This window comes from Pimephales promelas, chromosome 8 (genome assembly GCF_988280905.1).
Source record: "Pimephales promelas chromosome 8, fPimPro1.hap1.1, whole genome shotgun sequence".
NCBI lineage: Eukaryota > Metazoa > Chordata > Actinopteri > Cypriniformes > Leuciscidae > Pimephales > Pimephales promelas.
In genome coordinates, this window is record NC_142776.1 from 19,348,397 (window position 1) to 19,369,655 (window position 21,259).

Genomic DNA, 21,259 nt, shown 5'->3' on the forward strand with positions numbered 1-21,259 from the left:
CTCTGCTACCCGAAATTGTCTTGAGAGTTGACCAGGGAATTTAAAGCGAGTGCACATTTACAGGCACAATGTATGGAATAAACAAACGTAAACAATGAAAAAAACCTAAAATGAGATGTCTGCATAACGCAATCTGTTGTGGGCTTCTATTAAAAAGTCTACAATAATGCATTTGAACTCCATTTGACCCTTGAGAGAAACAACAACTGAATTAAAACCCCGTAGATGACTTTCTATGATCCAAAGTCATTTTAAATATATTATCTGTAAAGTTTTTTTTCTCTTTTTAGTGTACTAAATGCAAGGAATTCTAATGTATCTTGCATAAATGATACTGTGTGTACATGTAGATAATGATTGTATATGGAATGTCCATTGCTCAATTTGCCATAAAACAGGAAGCATAATGAAGGAAAGCCAGGAGCATGTGGAAGTTGTTAGTTTACAGCCATCTCCAGGCAGAAACCAGGCCAAGGGGGTGATGATGAATGAGTCCATCTCCCCAAGCAAAAGAATGACCTGGATCCCCCTCTCCTCTCCTCCTCTACTCCTCCTCTCGCGCGCTTCCTCGCTCCACCGACAAGTGGGCCAACATTTTTCAACCGCCTCGCTTTTAGCCGAAGACAGGCCCTCCTTCCGGTAGCCCTGACCCACCACGACCCCTCCTCCTCCTCCTCCCTCTTCGCTCCTCTCTTCTTCTCTTCTTTCTTCCCCCTGAAGAACAGTAATCCTTTTCGCCAGGTCCCCAGTAATTTGATCAAATAGCATGCGCCCTTCCTTACCACTTATTGGCCAATTAAGTCAAGTTCTCATGCAGGGGGTCCGGCTGCTAGCGTGTTATTTGTGGATGAATTGATTGAAGCCATTCGGCAATCGCTGAACCCTGCTTTAATGATCTAGGTGATAATACTTGTAATTCTTCTCAGTCAGGGGACCGGCGGGCGCAGCTGTTGGCACGGTAATCCCTGTCCTGATACACTGAAGTACCAGAGAGGCACTAATCTGTCTCTCTGATTCCTCGCTAGCATTTTTCTTCTTTATCTCCCTCTCCCCTCCTTTTTTTTCCCTTCTTTTTCTCTCTCCATATGATCATGACTAGATCTGTGAAAAGTGACATTTAGGACTTCAAAAATGACGAAATATCAACAAAGCATTCATGCTATCTTATCGGTAACATGTGTCACGTTTTACCGGCCCTGCACATGTAATGCCCGGAACAGAGAATACGACCAAAACAAGATTAAACCAACGGCTTTGGGAGGCATTATAAAGATAAGCTCTAAAAATCAATGGCTACATGCCTCATTTTCAAAGGCAGACATTAACATTATAAAAGAGACAGCACACATAATCCAGCCTCCGGCCATTGAGTTAAAATATCAAATTATCATAATGAAGTCTAAATGCATATAAATGTTAAGCAGATTTAAGCTGAGGGAAATTGCATGTAATGGACTAAAATTATGTTGCTAAATGTGTCTTTTTGCTGTGTAAATGAAATCTGGATATAAGAAAAAAAAATGTTTTAATGCAGCCGTACTCAACAATAAACGACTTGCTGTACACATACAGATTTAGGGCACAATCTATTATTCTACATTATGCTTATTATCTCACACACTCATTTTCCAGGTTCCTTTTATCATATTAGACCCTAATGAGGACGGGTACGTCATTTATTCTCCAAAGCCCGATCATTTCAGACTTGTTCGCTTCAGGTGAATATTACAACTTTTATGGCCAAATTAAAAATACAGTAGTTCAGAGTGAGATTCAAAAAAAGATTATGCACAAAAAGGCACGTACATTCTTTTAAATTTACCGGAGCCGGCTTTAAAGTCGACATCAGAGGGGGAGAATTTCACAGGAAATCATTTGAAAAGAGAGAGAGGGAGTCAGTATGAGTCTCTAGTCAGGGTCAGACAGCAAATGACTTTTGATCTGAATATCTGAAGAAGGCCACACAGCGAGGCTGAGCTGAATCCCCTCAGCCAATTACACCTCTGTACAGAAGCTTAATCTGTGCCATCATACAGTACCCATCCACAGCATGTATAGCGCTGGCCTTAAGACATCACTTAACCAGAAAATGTACACACACTCTCTCTCTCCCCTTAATTCACTGCGCTAAGGCCATACAGGCGGAGGTCAGACCCTCATGTCTCCGAGGGCTTGCCCCATTCGCAGGTGTCAAAGGTGCCTATAGCCAGGTGGAGGAGGGGACTTTACCAGGGGAATAAGATCATGTGTAGTTTTAGAGATGATCAGCAAGGAAACACAGCTGCAAGAGTAAACACACCTGCCAATAAAGAGAAATCTTGTATGCAAACATATGCAGGGGTGTTTTACCAGGTTTGCATTGATGTTTCTCCATTATTGTCTGGCAGTGTTGAAACACTCTCATTAAGTGTCAAAACAGTACTTCAATAATAATATATAATTTTACAATACTTTTCTTTTAATTGTGATGAGACTTGATGTGAGATTTTGATGCATTTGCACTGTATAGGATTATTTCACTTTAAGAACATAAATTCTGAAAAGCTGAATATTTTTCTTGATAGGTTTAGGTTTCGTTTGAACGGAATACAAATACGTATATCTATAATGGAAAATCAAGCATGAGTGTGTCTTTTAAAGTGTGTGTGCTTTTTTTTTACATGTAGCATGTATTGTTTGATCACAAATCAATGGTTAAGCAAGATGTGAAATTTAACTTGTAAAAATAACCAATATTTGTATACAGTGACTTAAAACTAAACTGTCGCCTCAGTAGAGTGGTGGTTGTGTGACAGTGAGCTATGTAAAACAAACCTCATGTGAACATCTAACAACATGATCCATTTTTGGACAATATAACTCACACAAACACCCAATAATGTTGCAAACCTGTGTCATAATAATTATTCTCAGAACCATCTTTTTCATGTAGATAAAGACACCGAAACTCAATAAATCTGTAAACTTGAGAGTGATGCCACAATTCACTGAGCATTCTGCTGGGACTGAATATTACATGAGTCCTAAATAAATGAGGGCAGGATGGGATTTAGCACAGATTCAGATAGTGCCCCCTCTCGAAGTACAGTGTCGGATGCCACAGAAGATATAGCTGTTAAGGATGAGAAATTGGGTGCGTAAGCACTACTGGCAAGCTTGATTAGTCTCATGGCAAACAATTTAGCGAGGGGGCATAATCACAGAGCTTAGACTCATTTAGAAAGCCTGTTGGCTCCCAGATGAATGATATCGCTGGCCGCTTCATCCCAAGCATGGCGATGCCCACATTCTCGTGCTGACACGACTGACAGAAAAGTTGAGCTCCGATGATGCTAGACTTGCCCTCCCCCTCAAACACGCATCCAATGCCACCAAAAAGAAATCGTTGCTAATGGGCTGTGGCAATGTCTTAGCATTTCTACTGTATGTCTGGTTGTTAGCAGCGATTTTAAAAACATGGACGATCAATTTACAGAATGGGGTTCAATTTACAAAATAATGGTAACACTTTATTTTACAGTGTCCTTGTTACATATGTTACATACTTGCCTAGGCAATAACAGTAAATTATGCATAATGCAACTAACCCTCAACCAAATCCTAATCCTATACCCTAACCCAATAGTAAGTACATGTACACTGATAAAAATGATTTTGTGGTGAAGTAAATACTACAGAAAAAAAAAACAATGTAATGTACATGAAAAAAGTTAGTTCAGGCAAGAATTTAAAAAAAAAGTAAATTCTATAGTAGTACTCAATTCAATCATGTAGAAATGAAAGCGTAAATATCAACATTATACAATTAAGTACAATTACTCAACTTTTCTGATACTGGTATTCCCATCATGCACTGGGCCTAGGTTAATTTTTCATTGTTTTCCATATGTATTTACACTATTTTATCATTGCTTTTGTTGTTAGGATTAGTAACTTGCCATTTTTTTTTTTTTTTACATTTGGAGTTCATTTTCTTCTTAAAATGACACATTCAAACACAAAAACGATCCATCAAATGTTATCGTCATTGTGTATTGTCTACCAAGTATTGAGGTCTGCGTTCACACATAAGTTCAGAAATGAAGATACGTTGATACACACTATATGTATTGATTATTTAAATATTTCGGAGTAAATCATATACTTATAAAGTGTAATCTAAAGTAATCTAATTGAATGTTATATTGTTTGAGTGAAATGTTGTACAAAGAAAAAAAAAACAATTAAATAGATATTACTCATCATTTCCTTAGCTACTTATTTTCTTATGTTACTTTCACTTAACTTAGTTAAGCATAGTTCACTTAATTCTATGTGTGTTACTCAAAAAATATCAGTGCAAAAACTTGCAAAAAATAAGTAAATTTTACTTATTGTTTTTTACAGTGTAGTTGCCTCATTACTTAAATATATAATTACACTGTAACAATGACACCTTAAAATAAAGTGAAAGCAAAATTATTTGCTCAAATTATGGGATTTGATTGGGTGTGTACATTTAAAATATGTGGTAGTCAAATGATTGCCCTTGTAAACAGCATATGTTAGCATGCCTTATTTTGGTCAAGGTTGCATATGTTTCCCTGTGCCTGCTGGAGACTGATTATCATTCCAATCAGTAGAGGCGGGCAGAGTCACATTCATTTGTAGTAATTAATAGCACTGAGGCATCAGACAGCGCATGTTAACGAGAGCCTTTGATTGTTTGGATCACTAACTGCCGCTCCTCTTGTTTGCATCACCTCCAAGGAATTTGTAATATCAAAGCATAGCACTATCTGATACTTGTCAAAATGCAATTTATAAAAGTTTAATTATTTTATTGATTTAGTTTGGGTTTTGATGCCTGCAGTGTCAGCTCCCCTGGTAGAACTTAGTGGATTCAAATGCTTGTCACCAGCACAGCCTCCTTTTTACTGAGAACAATTGCCATAGGCCAGCCCAACAGGCATGGTTTAATTGCCATTAATTAAAAGCATAAATCTTTTTTTTCTTCACTGGCTCTGCTCTTAAACAGGGCTTTACGTAGCTGCCCCCCCCCCCCCCCTGCTTGTCAGAATCCCTTCTGGCTAGTGAAGGTTAACCCCCCTCCTCCCGATTCCCTCCGCCTCTCTCTACTCACCAGACGTTTCTGAAATCATCTTTTTAGCGTGCTCCTCTGCATGATATGATGTGAAGTGTGAGTGGTGCAGTGATATTTAGTAAACCGGTTTCTTGCTTTATTGCGGTATAATGAGGTCAAATGAATCCCCTTGTACGCATGCTTAGATGCCTCCTCATTTTAAATGCCTTCTGACAGCTAGTAAAACAGCCGGCAAACACAACACCGGCTCCCAGAGAGAGTGGACATTAGGAAAACATTGCTGAGGCGAAAAAAAGGCTAATTCACTTCCTTATCGTTGCCCTCCCTTTTTTAATGAGACTTTTTTTTTTCGCATTCCCTGCCCATCCATCCGTTACAATTATTGTTGTACGAATGAATTGAATTTAGATTCAGTTATACTTCCTTACATTTAAATTTGAATCACAATTCATAAATGTCATGCGATGTCATGGTACATGTGAGCGGGCACGCATGGGTGTATTTCAAGGGTGCAATTAGCCTTCCTTCGCTATGGATGATCAACTGCCATTGTCATGTCAAAACAAATTTTGTCCCCCTTTGAAAGCTTACTGACGTCGCCCTTGGCTGTCAACTGAGATGCAGACACAACTTCTCTGTCATCGCATCGGCGACCGTCGAGCCGTTTACGCATGTTAGTCAGTGCCACATCTGGTGGCTTTCGCAGTTATTTCCTGAGCAAGAGGGTCCTGCACAGCCCCTGGTGCTGGATTAAAATAAGCGACAACAGCAAAGCCCAGCTCCAGGACACCAGGAGAACGGCGGCATAAATATGCAGGAGATATCAGGCGGTCAGTTTAGCTAGATCGATACTAGCCCACGTGCACTCCAAACAAATGTCTTAAGCGGATGCAGTATTGCTTAATTGGGAGCTTTGCAGACCAGACTCAGGCACATCCGCACCCATGATTAAGTCCCTGGAAACCACCCGTGAGGATTTTTGTAAACTAATGTGTTTGCACGCCATCTTCATTTGTAAAATAGTCACAACTCTAACCTGTCAAATTGACCTACATAGCACAACACTTTAGAGCTGATTCCCAAGGTCCTTCACTCTCTTGACTCGACATAGACACTGCATATGCTAAAAGCAACGCGCGCACTCTGGCAAGGGTATGTTTTTTTTCTTATTCTCGCAGTTGCTATGAAATGGGGAGGAAGTTCCAATTAGAATTCAAACAAGCTCCTTTAACGGTCTCTTAAATTGACAACTGAACAATGATTTTCGTATTGGTATCTGTCAGAGGTCTGGGAAAATCCTCAGTTGATAAGGCCCAACGCTTCCAATTAGGAGCTGAGCAGGACCTTATCCAGTAATGATTTCCAGCTCCCTAAAGATGCGGTGTGGACACTTATTGCAAATTACTGACAAAAAAGCTACGATGTATTGATGAGGAGGAGAACAGCCAACACTCCATGTTCCCATCTGGAGAGTGGGTAACGAGGAGAAACTGTAGGAGATGCCTGCCCCCTTGTTTTTTTTTTTTTGTTTGTTTGTTTTGTTTTTTGTATATCTCCTTCTCCCCGTCTTTCCTCCTCTATCTATCCTCTATCCTTGACCTGGGCGAGCAAGGCCTCAGAAACAAGGTGTCCTGCTGGTATGACATTGCATTCACTGTTCATTCCCCGAAACTCCAAAGACTCGACAGATCAGTTGTGGGGTGGTTCTCTTTCTCCTCCTTAATAATATTTATGTTTGAAAATGATAATATGTGCAATAAAGGATGCTGACAAAATCTGAGTGCAAGTTAGACATGTGTATATAACATATGATATGAAATTAGCAAATCAAATGGATTGTCGTTGCTCCTTTTGAATTATTTTTAGAGTTAAACCTTCTTGAGGATAAATCGTTTTCTCTCCTTGACAATAAATAATTTGCACCATGATATAGCTGTCCATAAATCCATAGTTCATTGACGTTACCTAAAGCTGATTGATTGTAGTGCATTTCTACAAGAGAAAACCTATATACATTTGATTTTGTTGGTGTAACATAATGTATTTAAGTTGGTTTAGTGATATGTTGTATAACAAACTCATAATTTAGATGTTCCCAGATAGCAAACTGACATTGAATCAACGTGGAAATATGACATAGAAACAACGTTGATCTTACATTGTTTTGCTCATCGAATTAACGTTGAACCAACGTCAGACGTGTCATTCTTTCAAAACTAACGGAAAATCAACTTGAAATCAACGCGTTGTTTCAACGTTATGAAAGCAAACCAATTTTCGATTTTCATTTAACTTTGAAGAATGCCGCGCCTGACGTTGGTTCAACGTTAATTCGATGAGCAAAATCAACGTTGTTTCAATGTCATGAGAGACGTCGTTTCCACGTTGATTCAATGTCAGTTTGCTATCTGGGTTATCACAATGTTTTGGGCACAGTGTGTAATTACAGTATTTCAGGACTTATTTTCTTCTATGCTGACCTTTATGATACAGAAGCACCATAAATCTAAAGAGGCTGGCATCTTTTTAACACAATACATAATAATTTGCATTAATCGAATAGCAAATAAAACACCTGTGTGAACTTGTTGACTGCTGCTTGGATGCAATTTTCTTTGAGGGTGAAAATTTGTCTGAACTTCTATCGTACCTGTGCTTCTTTGAGATAAAAAGTCCTGTCTTCCTTTGATATCCACCATCCTTATGTCAGAGTGAGTGACAGCTCAACTGACAGGGTGGGTAGAATTCCTGAAATTGCCAGTGAAAATCCTTCTTTGTCACAAGCTTTCGCCCTGGGCTGTAGGTGTCAGAAACAAGAGCCCAACTGCTTTATGCCAAATGTTTATCAAAGCTACTGATTAAATGCCTTGCTCATCGTATTTTAGATCAAATGCCCTGCCCAACCCTGGAAAGCGACTCAAATTTAAGAGGCAAAAAACAGGTCAAAGGAGAAAAACGGCACGTTTACACCCATAAACACGCTTCCAAGGTACCTGTGAGATCCATGACCATTAAAGCACAAACGTGCCACTCAGCCTGAGATTTGTTGTTGTTCTTCTCACTTTCCTTTATCTATACTTCCACCCCATCTTCTCATTGCTTCCTTTTTCTTGCTGGAGGTAAAACGTCCGACCCTTGTGGTCAGTGCCACGATGGCTTCCTCTGGTCGCAGCTCTGTGTTTTGTTTTCAAAAAGGCAGTGCAGTGCAGGCGAGCGAGTGCCCTGCAGTGGCAAGCCTGGGGCCATGTCAGCCTCAGCTGCTCCATCACCAGGAGACTGGCCTAACATCTCCTGACTGCACTTAGCTGTGTTTCCCTGATATGGTCATATCACATCTGCCCACTCTCCTGTGACAGAACCAGCACTTCCAACTTTAAACATTTTTCAGCAATCTCCACCTTTCCAGTTTCTCAGCTGTATATGAACGGTGTTTGGACATATTACCCACAGCCACTGAAAGTTGATATTACATACTGTACCAGAGCCTGTTACAACTCACAATGGCAAGAGCGAGTCCTGCAGCCCGCCGTCGCCCCCCTCACACACCCCCACCCCCCCCCCCCCCCCTGCAGCAGCCTTTCCTCCTCCTCACCACTGCATTTGAATTTCCAGATAATAGGCTTTGACTTCTGGCTGCAAGTTTATAGGTCTTTTCATGTTATCTGCTTAGCTCATAGCATGGAGCTCAAGAACACAGACTCCCTGTGACAGGCCAGCCAGTCAGCCAGGCAGGCCTGTCAGGAGCTCTCATACACTAATGATTTCCCTTTAGTCTATTTTCTGTCTCATTGGCCGTTTCCTTCAAAAACAAAATTGCTCATTTAAATTCTTATGCCTGGGGCATTTTGGTCTTCAAATATTGTTGGAAAGTGAAAGGATTAGGCAAAATATGTTTTTTTAAAATGTTAATATATTTTCTGGTTCACTTTCTCCTCTGAGGCCAATTAGGGAATTTCTGCTGGCTGCATTAATGTCAAACTGACATTCCCAGCTATAATTGCACTGTGCTTGAAACCTAACTTTCACTTGTAGGTAGATGAGTGTGCTTGGCAGTGACATGGAGACTCACTCCGCCAGCTTTTGATCATTTAATCATTGCTTTGCTTTCCCCCGTCTTTTTTTCACCCCTGCTCCCATTCATTGATGATTTCACCTTTATTTTCGGTGTTGCAAAATGCAGTGTTATCTCTCATTACTCGTGCCACTGTTTTGCCGGGGTTCATTAGTGACGTTCGTTCTGCTCCCTTCAGGTGCAGCAGCCATACACATACTGTTTACCCGCTTGATTCTCAATTTACATTGTGTTGTTGCCGCGTTTCTTCTCTCGCACACAGTGCGACATACACAGTGCGATGGGATATAATGAATATAAATGTTATTGACAGGCGGTCGTCATCATCTTACTCCTTGCCAACTGTAGCTTTGCTGCTATAGGGCAAAATTACAATATTACAAAAAAAAAAGTAATAGAACAGTAAAAGTAAAAAGACTTTTTCAAAATGAAAAAGAATAACGATTTGTGCGACTATTTTTGGTAGGCTTACATAAAACAAGATATTTATATTGACACCATTCTACTTGTAATACAATTTAAGAGGCTACATAGTATAAAATATATCGACCAATAATGTAGCCTCCCAAAACACATATACATAGGCCTATAATATCAGCCCCTTCTCATCCCAAGGTGTCATATACTGACGCTTTTGACAATGCGTATACATCCAACGCACATGGCACCCTTTAGCGTCAATTGAGACGCAGATATATGTGGGCCAGAAGGCGCCTCCTAGTGGTCTAACCCTAACCCTACCCTGGACCTAAACCTACCCATAACCATGTGCGTTGAATGACGCCCTGAGGTGAGAGTGTGTTAGCTTACTACTACTACTGCAGGCCTACTACTATTACCTTCTAGTGCCATCAGCAACTATTATTAGCCTATATCATATATATGTTTTTTTGGTCTCTGCACAGAAATCCTTAAGGTCAGCCTTTAATATTCAACTATTTAGAATCTGGAAGGTTTTATTTTGCCTCATTAAATTGTGCTATTGAAAAGGGGTAATGGACAAAAGCCTTTTTTTTCCCTTCATACCTACATTATTGGATAAACCTGCACTTAGGCTACATTTAATTTAGTTTGATTTTCGTAATTAGGCCTGTTAGACAGATGCACAGTAGCTACAGTAGGCTACACACATATAGAAATAGGTTTAACATTGACTAAAATAGCCTATAGCTCAAATTAACCAATCAGCCCACGCATTGATTTGTAAAACCTGGTTTGGGTCTGCCATAAGCTAGGTGTCCAGCTACAATTGATTGACAGCAGTGAAGACCTACAGCTAACATAGACCTATCCCCGATTTAGCCTCCAAATATTCTGTCAGTGCTGATACCTCACTGTAATAAGGTGCGAAGAGTTTTAAATCTGACTAAAGCAGTGCTGGACAATCTCAATCTGGCTTTTGTTGCTTTGAAAGGAAATCATTTTCGCGTCTTGCTCAATTGCTCGCCCGCCCCTGGAGCAATGCAGTCTTCACACCCATCACCCCTTATTCTCCCACTCTTCTGGCTTATTTCCTCGTGATTTTTGTTTGCTGTTAGACTTCAGGTAATAGGAAATGGCATTGACCCCTCCTGATCCCCCGATTACCTTTGTGAAGCGTGCACGCGCCACAGAATCACACGTCATGAGGCGGCTCGACGCCATCAGCACGGATCAATCACGCGCTCAGCCGCGCGCAGGAATGCAGCTCGCGGACACGGTCAGAGCCAGCCGCGGCTCGCGTTGATTGACAGCTCTGGTAATTAGGTGATTGTAAAGACCCTTCTGACTGCTAGAATAACGTTGTCAGGGCCTGTCTGTGGCCGGAGCGCACAAATCAATGTGCTTTCCTTGAGCAAGCACTATAGAGCTAGATCAGAAAACCTAACAAAGAGATGCGATGTGGGGATGGGCACTCGTGTGATGCATGTGCCATCGTCACTTACTAAATTTTACATTGTAGCTATAGTTATTGGATGGATTGGTGTTGTTCGTAAACAAAACGAGACAGCTTCGCTGATACTCTTGCTTTCGCTCATATTTTAACATTTGATTTGGGTGTTGAATTAAAACTGTAATTGATGTTCCACGGGCCCGTCTGTGTCCTTCTCCTAGGCTTATTATTTCCCCTCCTTGTTTGCCTTTGGATTAATACTAGCTGCACTTCAAATTAAACTTGAATGTCACATGTTTTATTACAGTGTAAATTCAAGCACTGTTGAAAGGAGGGGGGGGGGGGTACTGTTAAGATCTAGTAAAAAAAAAAAAAAAAAAAATGTAATATTGGGATTATGAAAGCCATAGCTGTAAATGTCACAGCTCACAGGGAGCACCAACCTTCCATAGATGGACTTCTGAAATAACATTTCCTGTTGAATTTTGACTTTCATAACAATTTTGTGTTAGCCTTTTTCCTGTCCGCTCAAATAGAGATGTTAGACATGTTTAGAGAGAGAGAGAGCGAATTTGTCTTCTGTCAGACCCATGATTCTCTGAGATTTATTTTTCTCTGAGACTGTGTTCAATGCTGTCCCTGCTCAAGCGCACTGCCTACAACTTGCGAATTAAATACCCTTTTATACAGGACCTTTATTTTTTTGACAACATATACGATTTGAAAATATAATTATGTGAATATTACCTAGCCTACGTGCACAAAAATTTGTCTCACTAAAATATTTCGTTGCATGTTATGTAACATTTTACAGCCTTTTTCTGATTTTACTTATAATAATATTTGTTATCACTTTACAATAAGGTTTTAATTAACTACTTTAGTTAAGATGAACTAGCATTTATATTATAGACTAATGTTAATTTAATCATTTACTAATACATTATTCAAATCAAAAGTATTTGTGTTTGTTAACTTCAGTTAAAAAAACTGTGAACTAACATGAACAATGAACGACTGTATTTATATAATAATGACTTGTTTGTATTCATCGCATAACTTCAAAGACAGGTAAATACAAATTCTGATTATACGTTATTAAATCCATTTCCATAGATCTGCAATATTTGTAAACACACATTTGATATTTGCATTTAGATCATTCCTGATTCAGATTTTATGGTAGCCCATAGGCTTCCTTGAAATATATGGGGGGAGTCCGTTAAAAATCTTTACTGTAGGCTAAGTCTTTCATTTAAATAGTGTCATAAGCGTACGGGTGCAAAAGAATTATAGCAATATTCGTGTTGCTGAAGCATGGAAAATAGCTCGCGTTCAACACAGACGAGTAGGCTAATCAGTTCTTTTCTGTTAATTTAAAGACCAATTTAATCGTGGGATAAATGTGGTTGCTTATTTGTTGCCTCACTGGGCTACTAAACTTCACTGATCTATGCATAAAGTTTAATAGGCCCTACGTCTGATAGAAATCATATTGTAGTTAAAGTATTGAGAAAGATAGCATTGTAATGCATTTTAAAGCATAGGCCTATATACGGGATTTAGCATAAATAGAGTAAATTTCCGGTTATTTGGCTGCATGACAGATGTGGAGAGACCTGTCTGCAAACAGCGCGAGGCCTTCAGCAGTCGCTGACAGTTTCCACAAAAAGCCGTGAGGGGAATCGATACAGGGCAAACTACAATTTCACTGTCCGATCATCGACCATCAGCCCCGGCTGACCAGATGATACCCTGACTGGTTGTATTCAATTTGTTCCAGCGGCGCCCTTAAACCTAATAAAGCGATTGATTGAGGCTCAATGAGTTGCAGCAATTAGTGAACTGTTAATGAACATGCTGCTGGAGTCTCTTGAGATTGACTGGCGTGTTCAGTCATCGCTTTGATTTTCTTCAACGGAAAGATATACATTGCCAATATATCGTTTTCACATATCTTGGGGCAAAACACATTTCATTCTCTAACTCAATTACTTTGTAGGCTAAATTAGAATTCATTTTAAAAGGACAGGCTAGTGCAGCAAATATCACCTGGCCAAATTATTGTATTTTATGTAAAATGTTTTCAAATAACTTTCTTTTGCCCATTTAGTACCTTTAGTGATAAAAATGTTAGGCTGTGTTGCCTAATTCTCTAAAGTCAGAGCAGGCTATCTTATCTTAATTGTTCAATTTTACCACGCTTAGACAGGCCAATTCAAGCCACCTATTTATGCATTTTATTGAATTTGACTGTTGGTAAAACTTGATGTGGTATGTGTATATAAAGTGTCTTTGCCCTGCATTAACCAGCACACTTCAAATGATTATTGACATGAATTCTTGGATGACTTTGTCGCCGCCTAGTGTTATTACTGAACGTGTGTAAAATCATGTCAGAGGGGGTGCGTGTTATACAAGAATTTACCAATTAGCCACGACTTAACTTCATTATTTCAGTGCAGAACAGAATCCAGACATTCTTAGAATTGCAAGCCAACAAGCCAAGCACACAATTTGTATAGTTCATACTAACTCGAACATAGCCTATGCACCGTAGATGGTGTTTAGTTACACAATTTGCAGACACTTACAACCAGAAATTCAATATTAGCCTATGTGTAACAGGTCAGATATTATGGTCGCCTCAAGAAATAACAAAACACGTGACACGTAAATAACAACATTAAACAAAATAAACTAAAAAAAAAAAAAACTTTAAAAAGACGCTCCCGCGTACAATCATGTAAATCAATATGAATTATTAAACAGTGTGAACATTTCAAGAGTTTGCCAAGTATATCCCCGGAAAAACAAATTGTTATACGATTAGCTGGTAATTAAAACAATACAACGAACATGCAATCTCTTATAGCCTATTTTTGACTGTAATATTTAGGCTATAATCTGCTTTCAAATAACCTTTCACTAAATCATTTACAACAAAATAGCTAGGCACATAGAATACATAATAAACGTAAATACAAATTACAAACATGTAAAACCACACAAAACTGTTTTCTAAAAACTATTTATTTTCTTTTTGGTGAATAAAAATAAATAAATTGAGCCGGTGCGTATAGGACAAACCTAAATGATGACTCCCACGTCGATCAGCTAAATAAAACAGGTTAATAATCTCGGTTCGATCCGTTACAGGAGGAGGTTGCAAACAGGTTTGGGAGCACAGTGAAGTGGTCCACGGAAAACTCGTGCGTAACCCACGTTAGAGAACGCAGCAGTCTGATATAACCAGCTCTGGGTCCGTCTGTTGGCGAAGCCATCACAGCTCCATACACCGCATCATCATCATCATCATCATCCTCTCAGTATAGCCTAAATCTTGGCACTCAGCGGCAGAAAACATTGTGAACTGTATTTCCACATTAACAATCAGGAGTCGCGCATTGGACTGTGTTAGGCTGAGATTATTGTTTCCCTTACAATATTTAAGGAGGGGTGATGACTTAAACGCATATATTCGATAGTTCTTATTTTCTGATCCCGACTCAGAAAATATTACCATTTAACGCAGTTTGTATTAAAGCTGAATTATGCTATAACACCAGAATGTGCCCAGGGTTTATTTAGAATAAGAAGGGGAAGAAAGAAAGATAGTAGCCCGACGTGTGTCATGTACAATATTCGCCATCATTTCATTCCCTTGAGCTATTTAGAAGCAGTGCTTTCACTCAAAGGCCCAGACACACGCAATGACTATCAGCTCAAAACGGGCTTATTTCTCTAGCACGTTTCACTGTCCCTGTGCTCTTAAAAGAATAAATGACACAATTTTGTTTTGCCAGTAGAGATTATGGAGAGTTTTTTTTTTGGAGAAATCTTTATACACTGAAAACACATAAATCCAAAGCGGAATAAATGCTAAACAAGCCAATAATGCAATGATACAATTAAGTTCACAATTTAATTAATCCATTGTTTGCTTTTTTTTTAATTCAGTGGCGTCACTGCTGTAGTCGATATTACAGGGTAATTGATTAGTTAGCATAATTGGGTAATTTTATGAACTAAAGTCTACTTTTTGTGTGACTATTTTGAGGAACAGCTATTTCACGTTACTGCTGTGGTTATTGCTGTGATATATATATATATATATATATATATATATATATATATATATATACTACACAGCAATAGTATTTGTAGATTAGTACACACACACACACACACACACACACACACACACACACACACACACATATATATATATATATATATATATATATATACTATTTTTTTTTTTTTTTTAATTTTATTTATTTATTTTTTTTGCAACAAGCAATATTTGTATCACGAGCACAATGATGTAAAGTGTTACCATAAACACATTTATGTGTCTAATGTCTAAGATACCGTCGGAGAAACTAGTGGAGGGAAGGTTTCAAAAGAGCATTGAGGAATCAATGAGTGGCTCTAACGTGTAATGATGAAGTACAAATCGCTGATTGGACAGGCGCGTGACCATGTAACCAATGAGAGGAGAGATGGTGAGCACGAGGAATGTGTTATAATAAAGGAGCAAATATGACGTCAATGTAGGAAGTCATTGTAGAGCAACACTACAACGATTAGTGGCAAAAGGGAGCGTGATGTCGAGGAGTTAGAGCATCCCAATCTCTCCACAACTCAACTTTGAAAGAAAGTTCAATAACCATAACAAAAAGGACGTGGACTACATAGATCCACTTGCTTTCCACATTTCACCTTGAATGTAGCAACATCTTGGAGCGCAGGCTATATTTCTCTTTTCTCTTTTCTTTGCTTTAGTGCAAGGATTATTTCATTTGCGCGAAGAATTGTTCATTTTGTACTTTTTCGGTTTTTTTTTTTTTTTACTGCGTTAACCTTTGAGTTCTATTCGTTGATTCCGTTTAAGGTTTTCTTCTTCTTCTTCTTCATTTTAAAACATTGTGCAGGAAAGTTGTTATGAAGACGACTTAAGTGCTCATACTTTTTCTTGTACTATGGAAGGATCCAGTGGGTCTAGTTTCGGAATAGACACTATTTTGTCCACAACCAATTCTGGCAGCTCAGTACTGATGAACGGGGATTTTCGACTCGGTGACAGTAACAGAACAGCGGATTTCAGGAGTCAGGCGACCCCATCACCATGTTCGGAGATAGACACTGTGGGAACAGCCCCCTCATCCCCGATCTCAGTCACCATGGAGCATCCCGAACCGCATCTGGTCCAAGACAGCCTTCAGCATCACCATCACCATCATCATCACAATCAGGCTCAGAGTTTGCAGCTTTCACCCCAGCCTCATCCGCTCGGTCAGGCTGGCTGTGCCCCCAGGACTGCCACCTCCTCCTTTCTAATCAAAGACATTTTGGGCGACAGTAAACCGCTAGCAGCTTGCGCTCCTTACAGCACCAGTGTCGCATCTCCACATCACAGCCCCAAAACAGAGAACGGAACCGCCCCGGACGGCATCAGGCCCAAACTAGAGCTAGATGACAACAGAAGCAAACTGGACAAAAGAGATGACATGCAGAGTGATTTGAAATGTAACGGTAAGAGTGCGTTTTACACACAGAATAATAATAAATAAATAAAAAAAATAAGAAAAACCTTTATATCACGGTATCTGTTTGACATTTATTAATACTTGTTTATAAAATTGATTCAATTAGGCTATCAATAACAATGTGATGGCCTATTTAGAAAAGGCACCCAAAAAATGACATTCACAAATATTATTGTACTATTGTACTTAGCCTACTTGTTTAAACGGTAGCCTTACTGCATCGTACAATGACGCAAAAATAGGCTACATTAGTAAAATAATAATAATAATAATAATAATAATAATAATAATAATAATGAAATTCTAAATGCTTATAAAGACTTATCCGTGTAGTTTAATATTTGAATTTTAAGCATATGTGTTTAGCATATGTGTTTAAAGATATGTGTTAAGCATATGTGTTTAAAGAGTATTCTTCTTCACTGTAAAATCAAAAGCACAAAGAGTTATGGAAATCTTCGGTTTCGCAAATAATTGGTCATGCGTAAATTAAACAAAGTAATCAAAATAAAACGTAGGCCTATTTTGGGGGGAAAATAGAAAAGATTTCTTAACTTGGATATAACAATAAATGCTGTGAATCCACCACTGAAATATTACAAGCATTTAGTGGTACAAAATACCTATAATATATTATATTATATTAATATAATATAATTTTTTAGGCACTGTTTATTAGCCAATTATTATTATCATTATTAATAATTGTATTATTATTGTCGTCCACATTAAAGTCAATTTTAGGGATTTGTTTATTTGTCTGTATTTTCATACAATATTATGAACCAGTATTACAATACAATATTGTTAGGCTGTCGCTAAGGTTATTCTCTGATATTAGCATAACAGATGTAAAGGCTGGTGAATTTTGCCCGGTGTGGGATCCTCCCTAGTGAGTCAATTAGAGAGATTATTGTTCTTCCTTGAGGGGGGATCACGGAGCCCAGCAAAAACTGCTACAAATAGAGATAGATTGACATCGATCCTGCTCGTTTTGTTGTAATATTTTCGTCTACATGCGACGACCTAATTTACCTGTGAAACAAATAAGTATATTTTTGGATAAGACACCTTGTATTGACTTTTCTAAAGATCCTGATATTTATAATACCAAGACGAAATAATCGAACCTAAGCAAGTTTAGATTTGTGAATAAGATCGAGGCCTTTAGCAACCATAAGTTACCAAAATAAAGCTTTTATTTAAACAGTAGGCTAATTACTAAATTATTAGACTGTGTTCTCATTTTTATTAAACTCGTTTAATGAACAGCTCGTTTAATACATTTCATTAACTTTCATTGCAATTACTTCTTTAGGAGCAAAAGAAGAGGGCGATCGGGAAATTTCTAGTTCCAGAGACAGTCCGCCCTCCCGCTCTAAAAAACCTCGCAAAGCGCGGACGGCCTTCTCTGACCATCAACTTAACCAGTTGGAGCGCAGTTTCGAGAGACAGAAATACCTCAGTGTACAGGACCGAATGGACCTGGCAGCAGCCCTAAACCTCACAGACACACAAGTCAAGACGTGGTATCAAAACCGACGGTAAGTTTCCACATAACATATCATTCATGAAATATAATAAAAAATAATCATAATAACAACATATTTTGTATAATATATCAAGTAGGCTATTTTGATTGTGCAAGCATTTTTATCATACTTTTGTATCTACTGATGGATCTATATTGCAGTTGCCAAAATTCGAGATTATATTAGTTGACTCCTAGGCCTATTTATTAGTTATTTAATTATTATAATTATTATTAACCTAAGTTTTAAATAAACGAACGGCGCAACAAAATATGTAGGCTAGATCAAATAATTTGAACACGCTTGTCTGAAAATTTTGTCATATTAAATTATTATAATTCGATTGCAATTAGCTGTTCATGAATAGCAAGGCCCCAAATATATATTTAGATCTTCACTCCTGATTTTTTTTTAAACGATTAAACATTTTTTTTTATTTTTATTATTACATTTATTATAGCAAGATTTGTGTTTTTAGTAGGCTATATGTTAGTAATTCTGTAGAGTTACTACAGAAAATATTTGGCTAAATATTATCGGAATAATGACGGGTGAAAAAAAAATATTTGTATTATTATACAATACATTCTGATTATTTTACAAACAATTTGCGGCCCATTTCATTCGTATTTAAATGAAGTTTACCTTTTTTGTGCCAGAATCAAACATGCACGCCTCGAATAATCTTGCCCATAAGGAGCCATATGTGGAGAGTTTAATAATTGATTTCTTGTATTTTGATCTCATTGCAGGACGAAATGGAAGAGGCAGACGGCTGTCGGATTAGAACTGCTGGCTGAAGCTGGAAATTATTCGGCTTTACAGAGAATGTTCCCATCCCCGTATTTCTACCACCCGAGTTTATTAGGCACCGTGGACAGCACGACAGCGGCCGCAGCCGCTGCTGCCATGTACAGCAGTATGTACCGGACTCCGTCCACACCGCATCCATCTCTCCAGAGACCGCTAGTCCCCAGAGTGCTCATTCACGGCCTGGGGCCCGGGGGACAACCGGCACTAAACCCAATACCGGGTACGCAGCACCCTCGGTAAAAAGAAAAGACACTGAGAGACAAATGTATCACAAGTGATGGGACAGATTGCGCTGAACTTTCACAAGACGCTTTTGTTTTCATCATGAAAACAATAAGAGACGATTTTATCGAAGAAAAAAAGATGTATTATTTAATATGGACCATTTCTGACTTATAGGCCAAACTAAACCAGAAGAGCCTGTGACCGTGACAGTAAAATGACTGTTCATTGTCAGATTGTTTGTTTTGTCTTTTTTTGGTACAAAAACACTTATACTAGTACGCTTATAAACTTTATTAGATTTAAATAAAGGGTGGAATAAAGACAAAATGTAAAAAAAAAAAATATATAGTAATAATAATAATAAAAAAGTCAGACGCTGTCTCTTGAAAGGGGACGTAGGCTATGTTTATCACTTTCCATGTGATCCGTTTAATAAGTTGAAATAATAATTTCCGTAATTGCATCATACTAAATAATTTAAACATCTTCCGTGTGGATTTTTAAGCCCAGGATTTTCTGGGGAAAAAAAGAGAGAAATGTTTTAGAAATTTAGGATAGAAATATTAAATGTCTAACGCTTAGAATTCTTCTTGGCACTTGTATGTAATACAACATATACAACATTAGTTTTAGAGGAATCACCAGAACTGTATTCATAAACTGTGGAGGCTATTGCACACGATTTAGGGCACAGCATAAGTTCTTTGTAAACTCTATAAACCCGTCTGAACTCATTAGCATAGGCGTGCATTCAAGTAAGGCTCGGGACCGGTCTGCTATATGAGAATAGATGGTTTGATGCATTTACTCTGGGAATGGCGAAGCTGCTCCCGGTCTGGCAGCTGTTCTGTGGGAGAACCGCCGCGGACAGACAGCAGGCGCAAACCTTCTCAGCGTGAGTGAATTAAAAGAAACATTTCATATAAACAATTAGAGACCTCTGTAGATCTCACTCGAGATTAATATTCACTATTTGTCATTCGTTTAAACCAAAAACACTTGCTGTGAAGAACACAACCAAACATAAATCCAACTTTATTTATTTAGAGAAAATAGGCATTTTAATGTAGCCTACATATTCATTTTTGTTATTCCCCCAGTCAAATAATTATTTAATTCCCAGTTCGTTATATTTGTCTATTTGTAACACTAAGCTGGATTTAAAAAAAGTCTTAGTGAGTGGATGTGTATAAATGTGGTATAAAATGAACAAAAGACGCAGTAAACATCGAAATGAGAAACATAGCCAAAGATTACACAATACATAGGCTAATACATGACCGCAATACTTTACATTCCTTGGTCAATGACTTAAACTATGATTTACACTAAATATGAGAGGCGTAACTATAGGCGTAATAAACGATACGTAACTATAAGTAATCACGTGGGTTTTCTTATGGGAATGTAATTAAGTGAACATTACAATGCTTTTCTTTTTGAGCTTGATAACGTCCCCTGGAGGACTGAAGAGGCTGTAGGAAAGAATAGCCTCGGGGCGCGTTTGTTTGGGCTCCTCTAATTGGAGAAAAGGTTGCTGATTTCTGCGCTACTAAATTCTTATTAAAGCCAAGTTGACCTCTGCTATGTAGTTTGAAACAATATGATATTGGCACCCGGCATGATGCCTTACATTTTCTCCATAATAATAAAACATAATAATAAAAGAGACAATTAAAAAAAATCAGGTCTGCTACATAATGTTATATAATTATATGCAATCAAAGCGAAAATTAATAGTGTAAAATAGACGAAAATTAGAAACACAACACAACACAACACACACACACACACACACACACACCCACACACACACACACACACACACACACACACACACACAAATAAATAAAATAGAAATTTGGAACCTAAAATAAAAGCAAACGCAATAAATTCTGTAAAGTCAAAACTGTGAAGCCTTCGGGTATCGACAACTAGGTATCGATGTCGAGTTAGATTTAGTGTGGTGTTGGTTTCTTTAGTATTTGGTGGGCACGCAAAACAAATGCAGTCAGTTGGGAATTTAATCTTGCACACCCAATTGCAGAGCTAGTTGCTGCCATTTCTAGACAACTATTATTTCTAAAAGCTTGAGTTCAGCTGGAAAGC

General features: G+C 38.3%; 1 protein-coding gene across 1 annotated transcript; it reads left to right on the forward strand.

Moving 5' to 3' along the window:
• The first annotated feature begins 15,616 nt into the window (after positions 1-15,616).
• barhl2 (BarH like homeobox 2) lies at positions 15,617-19,381 on the forward strand. The gene is made up of 3 exons (XM_039691378.2): positions 15,617-16,566; positions 17,899-18,124; positions 18,865-19,381. Exons 1-3 carry the CDS (start codon positions 16,014-16,016, stop codon positions 19,163-19,165), a joined length of 1,080 nt encoding a protein of 359 aa, XP_039547312.2. The 5' UTR covers positions 15,617-16,013; the 3' UTR covers positions 19,166-19,381.
• Positions 19,382-21,259: the final 1,878 nt, after the last annotated feature.

Coding starts and splice junctions, on each gene's coding strand:
- barhl2 (XM_039691378.2), top strand. CDS start 16,014: ATGGAAGGATCCAGTGGGTCTAGTTTCGGAATAGACACTATTTTGTCC. Junction 16,567..17,898: donor GAGTGATTTGAAATGTAACG/GTAAGAGTGCGT, acceptor TTACTTCTTTAG/GAGCAAAAGAAGAGGGCGAT. Junction 18,125..18,864: donor ACGTGGTATCAAAACCGACG/GTAAGTTTCCAC, acceptor ATCTCATTGCAG/GACGAAATGGAAGAGGCAGA.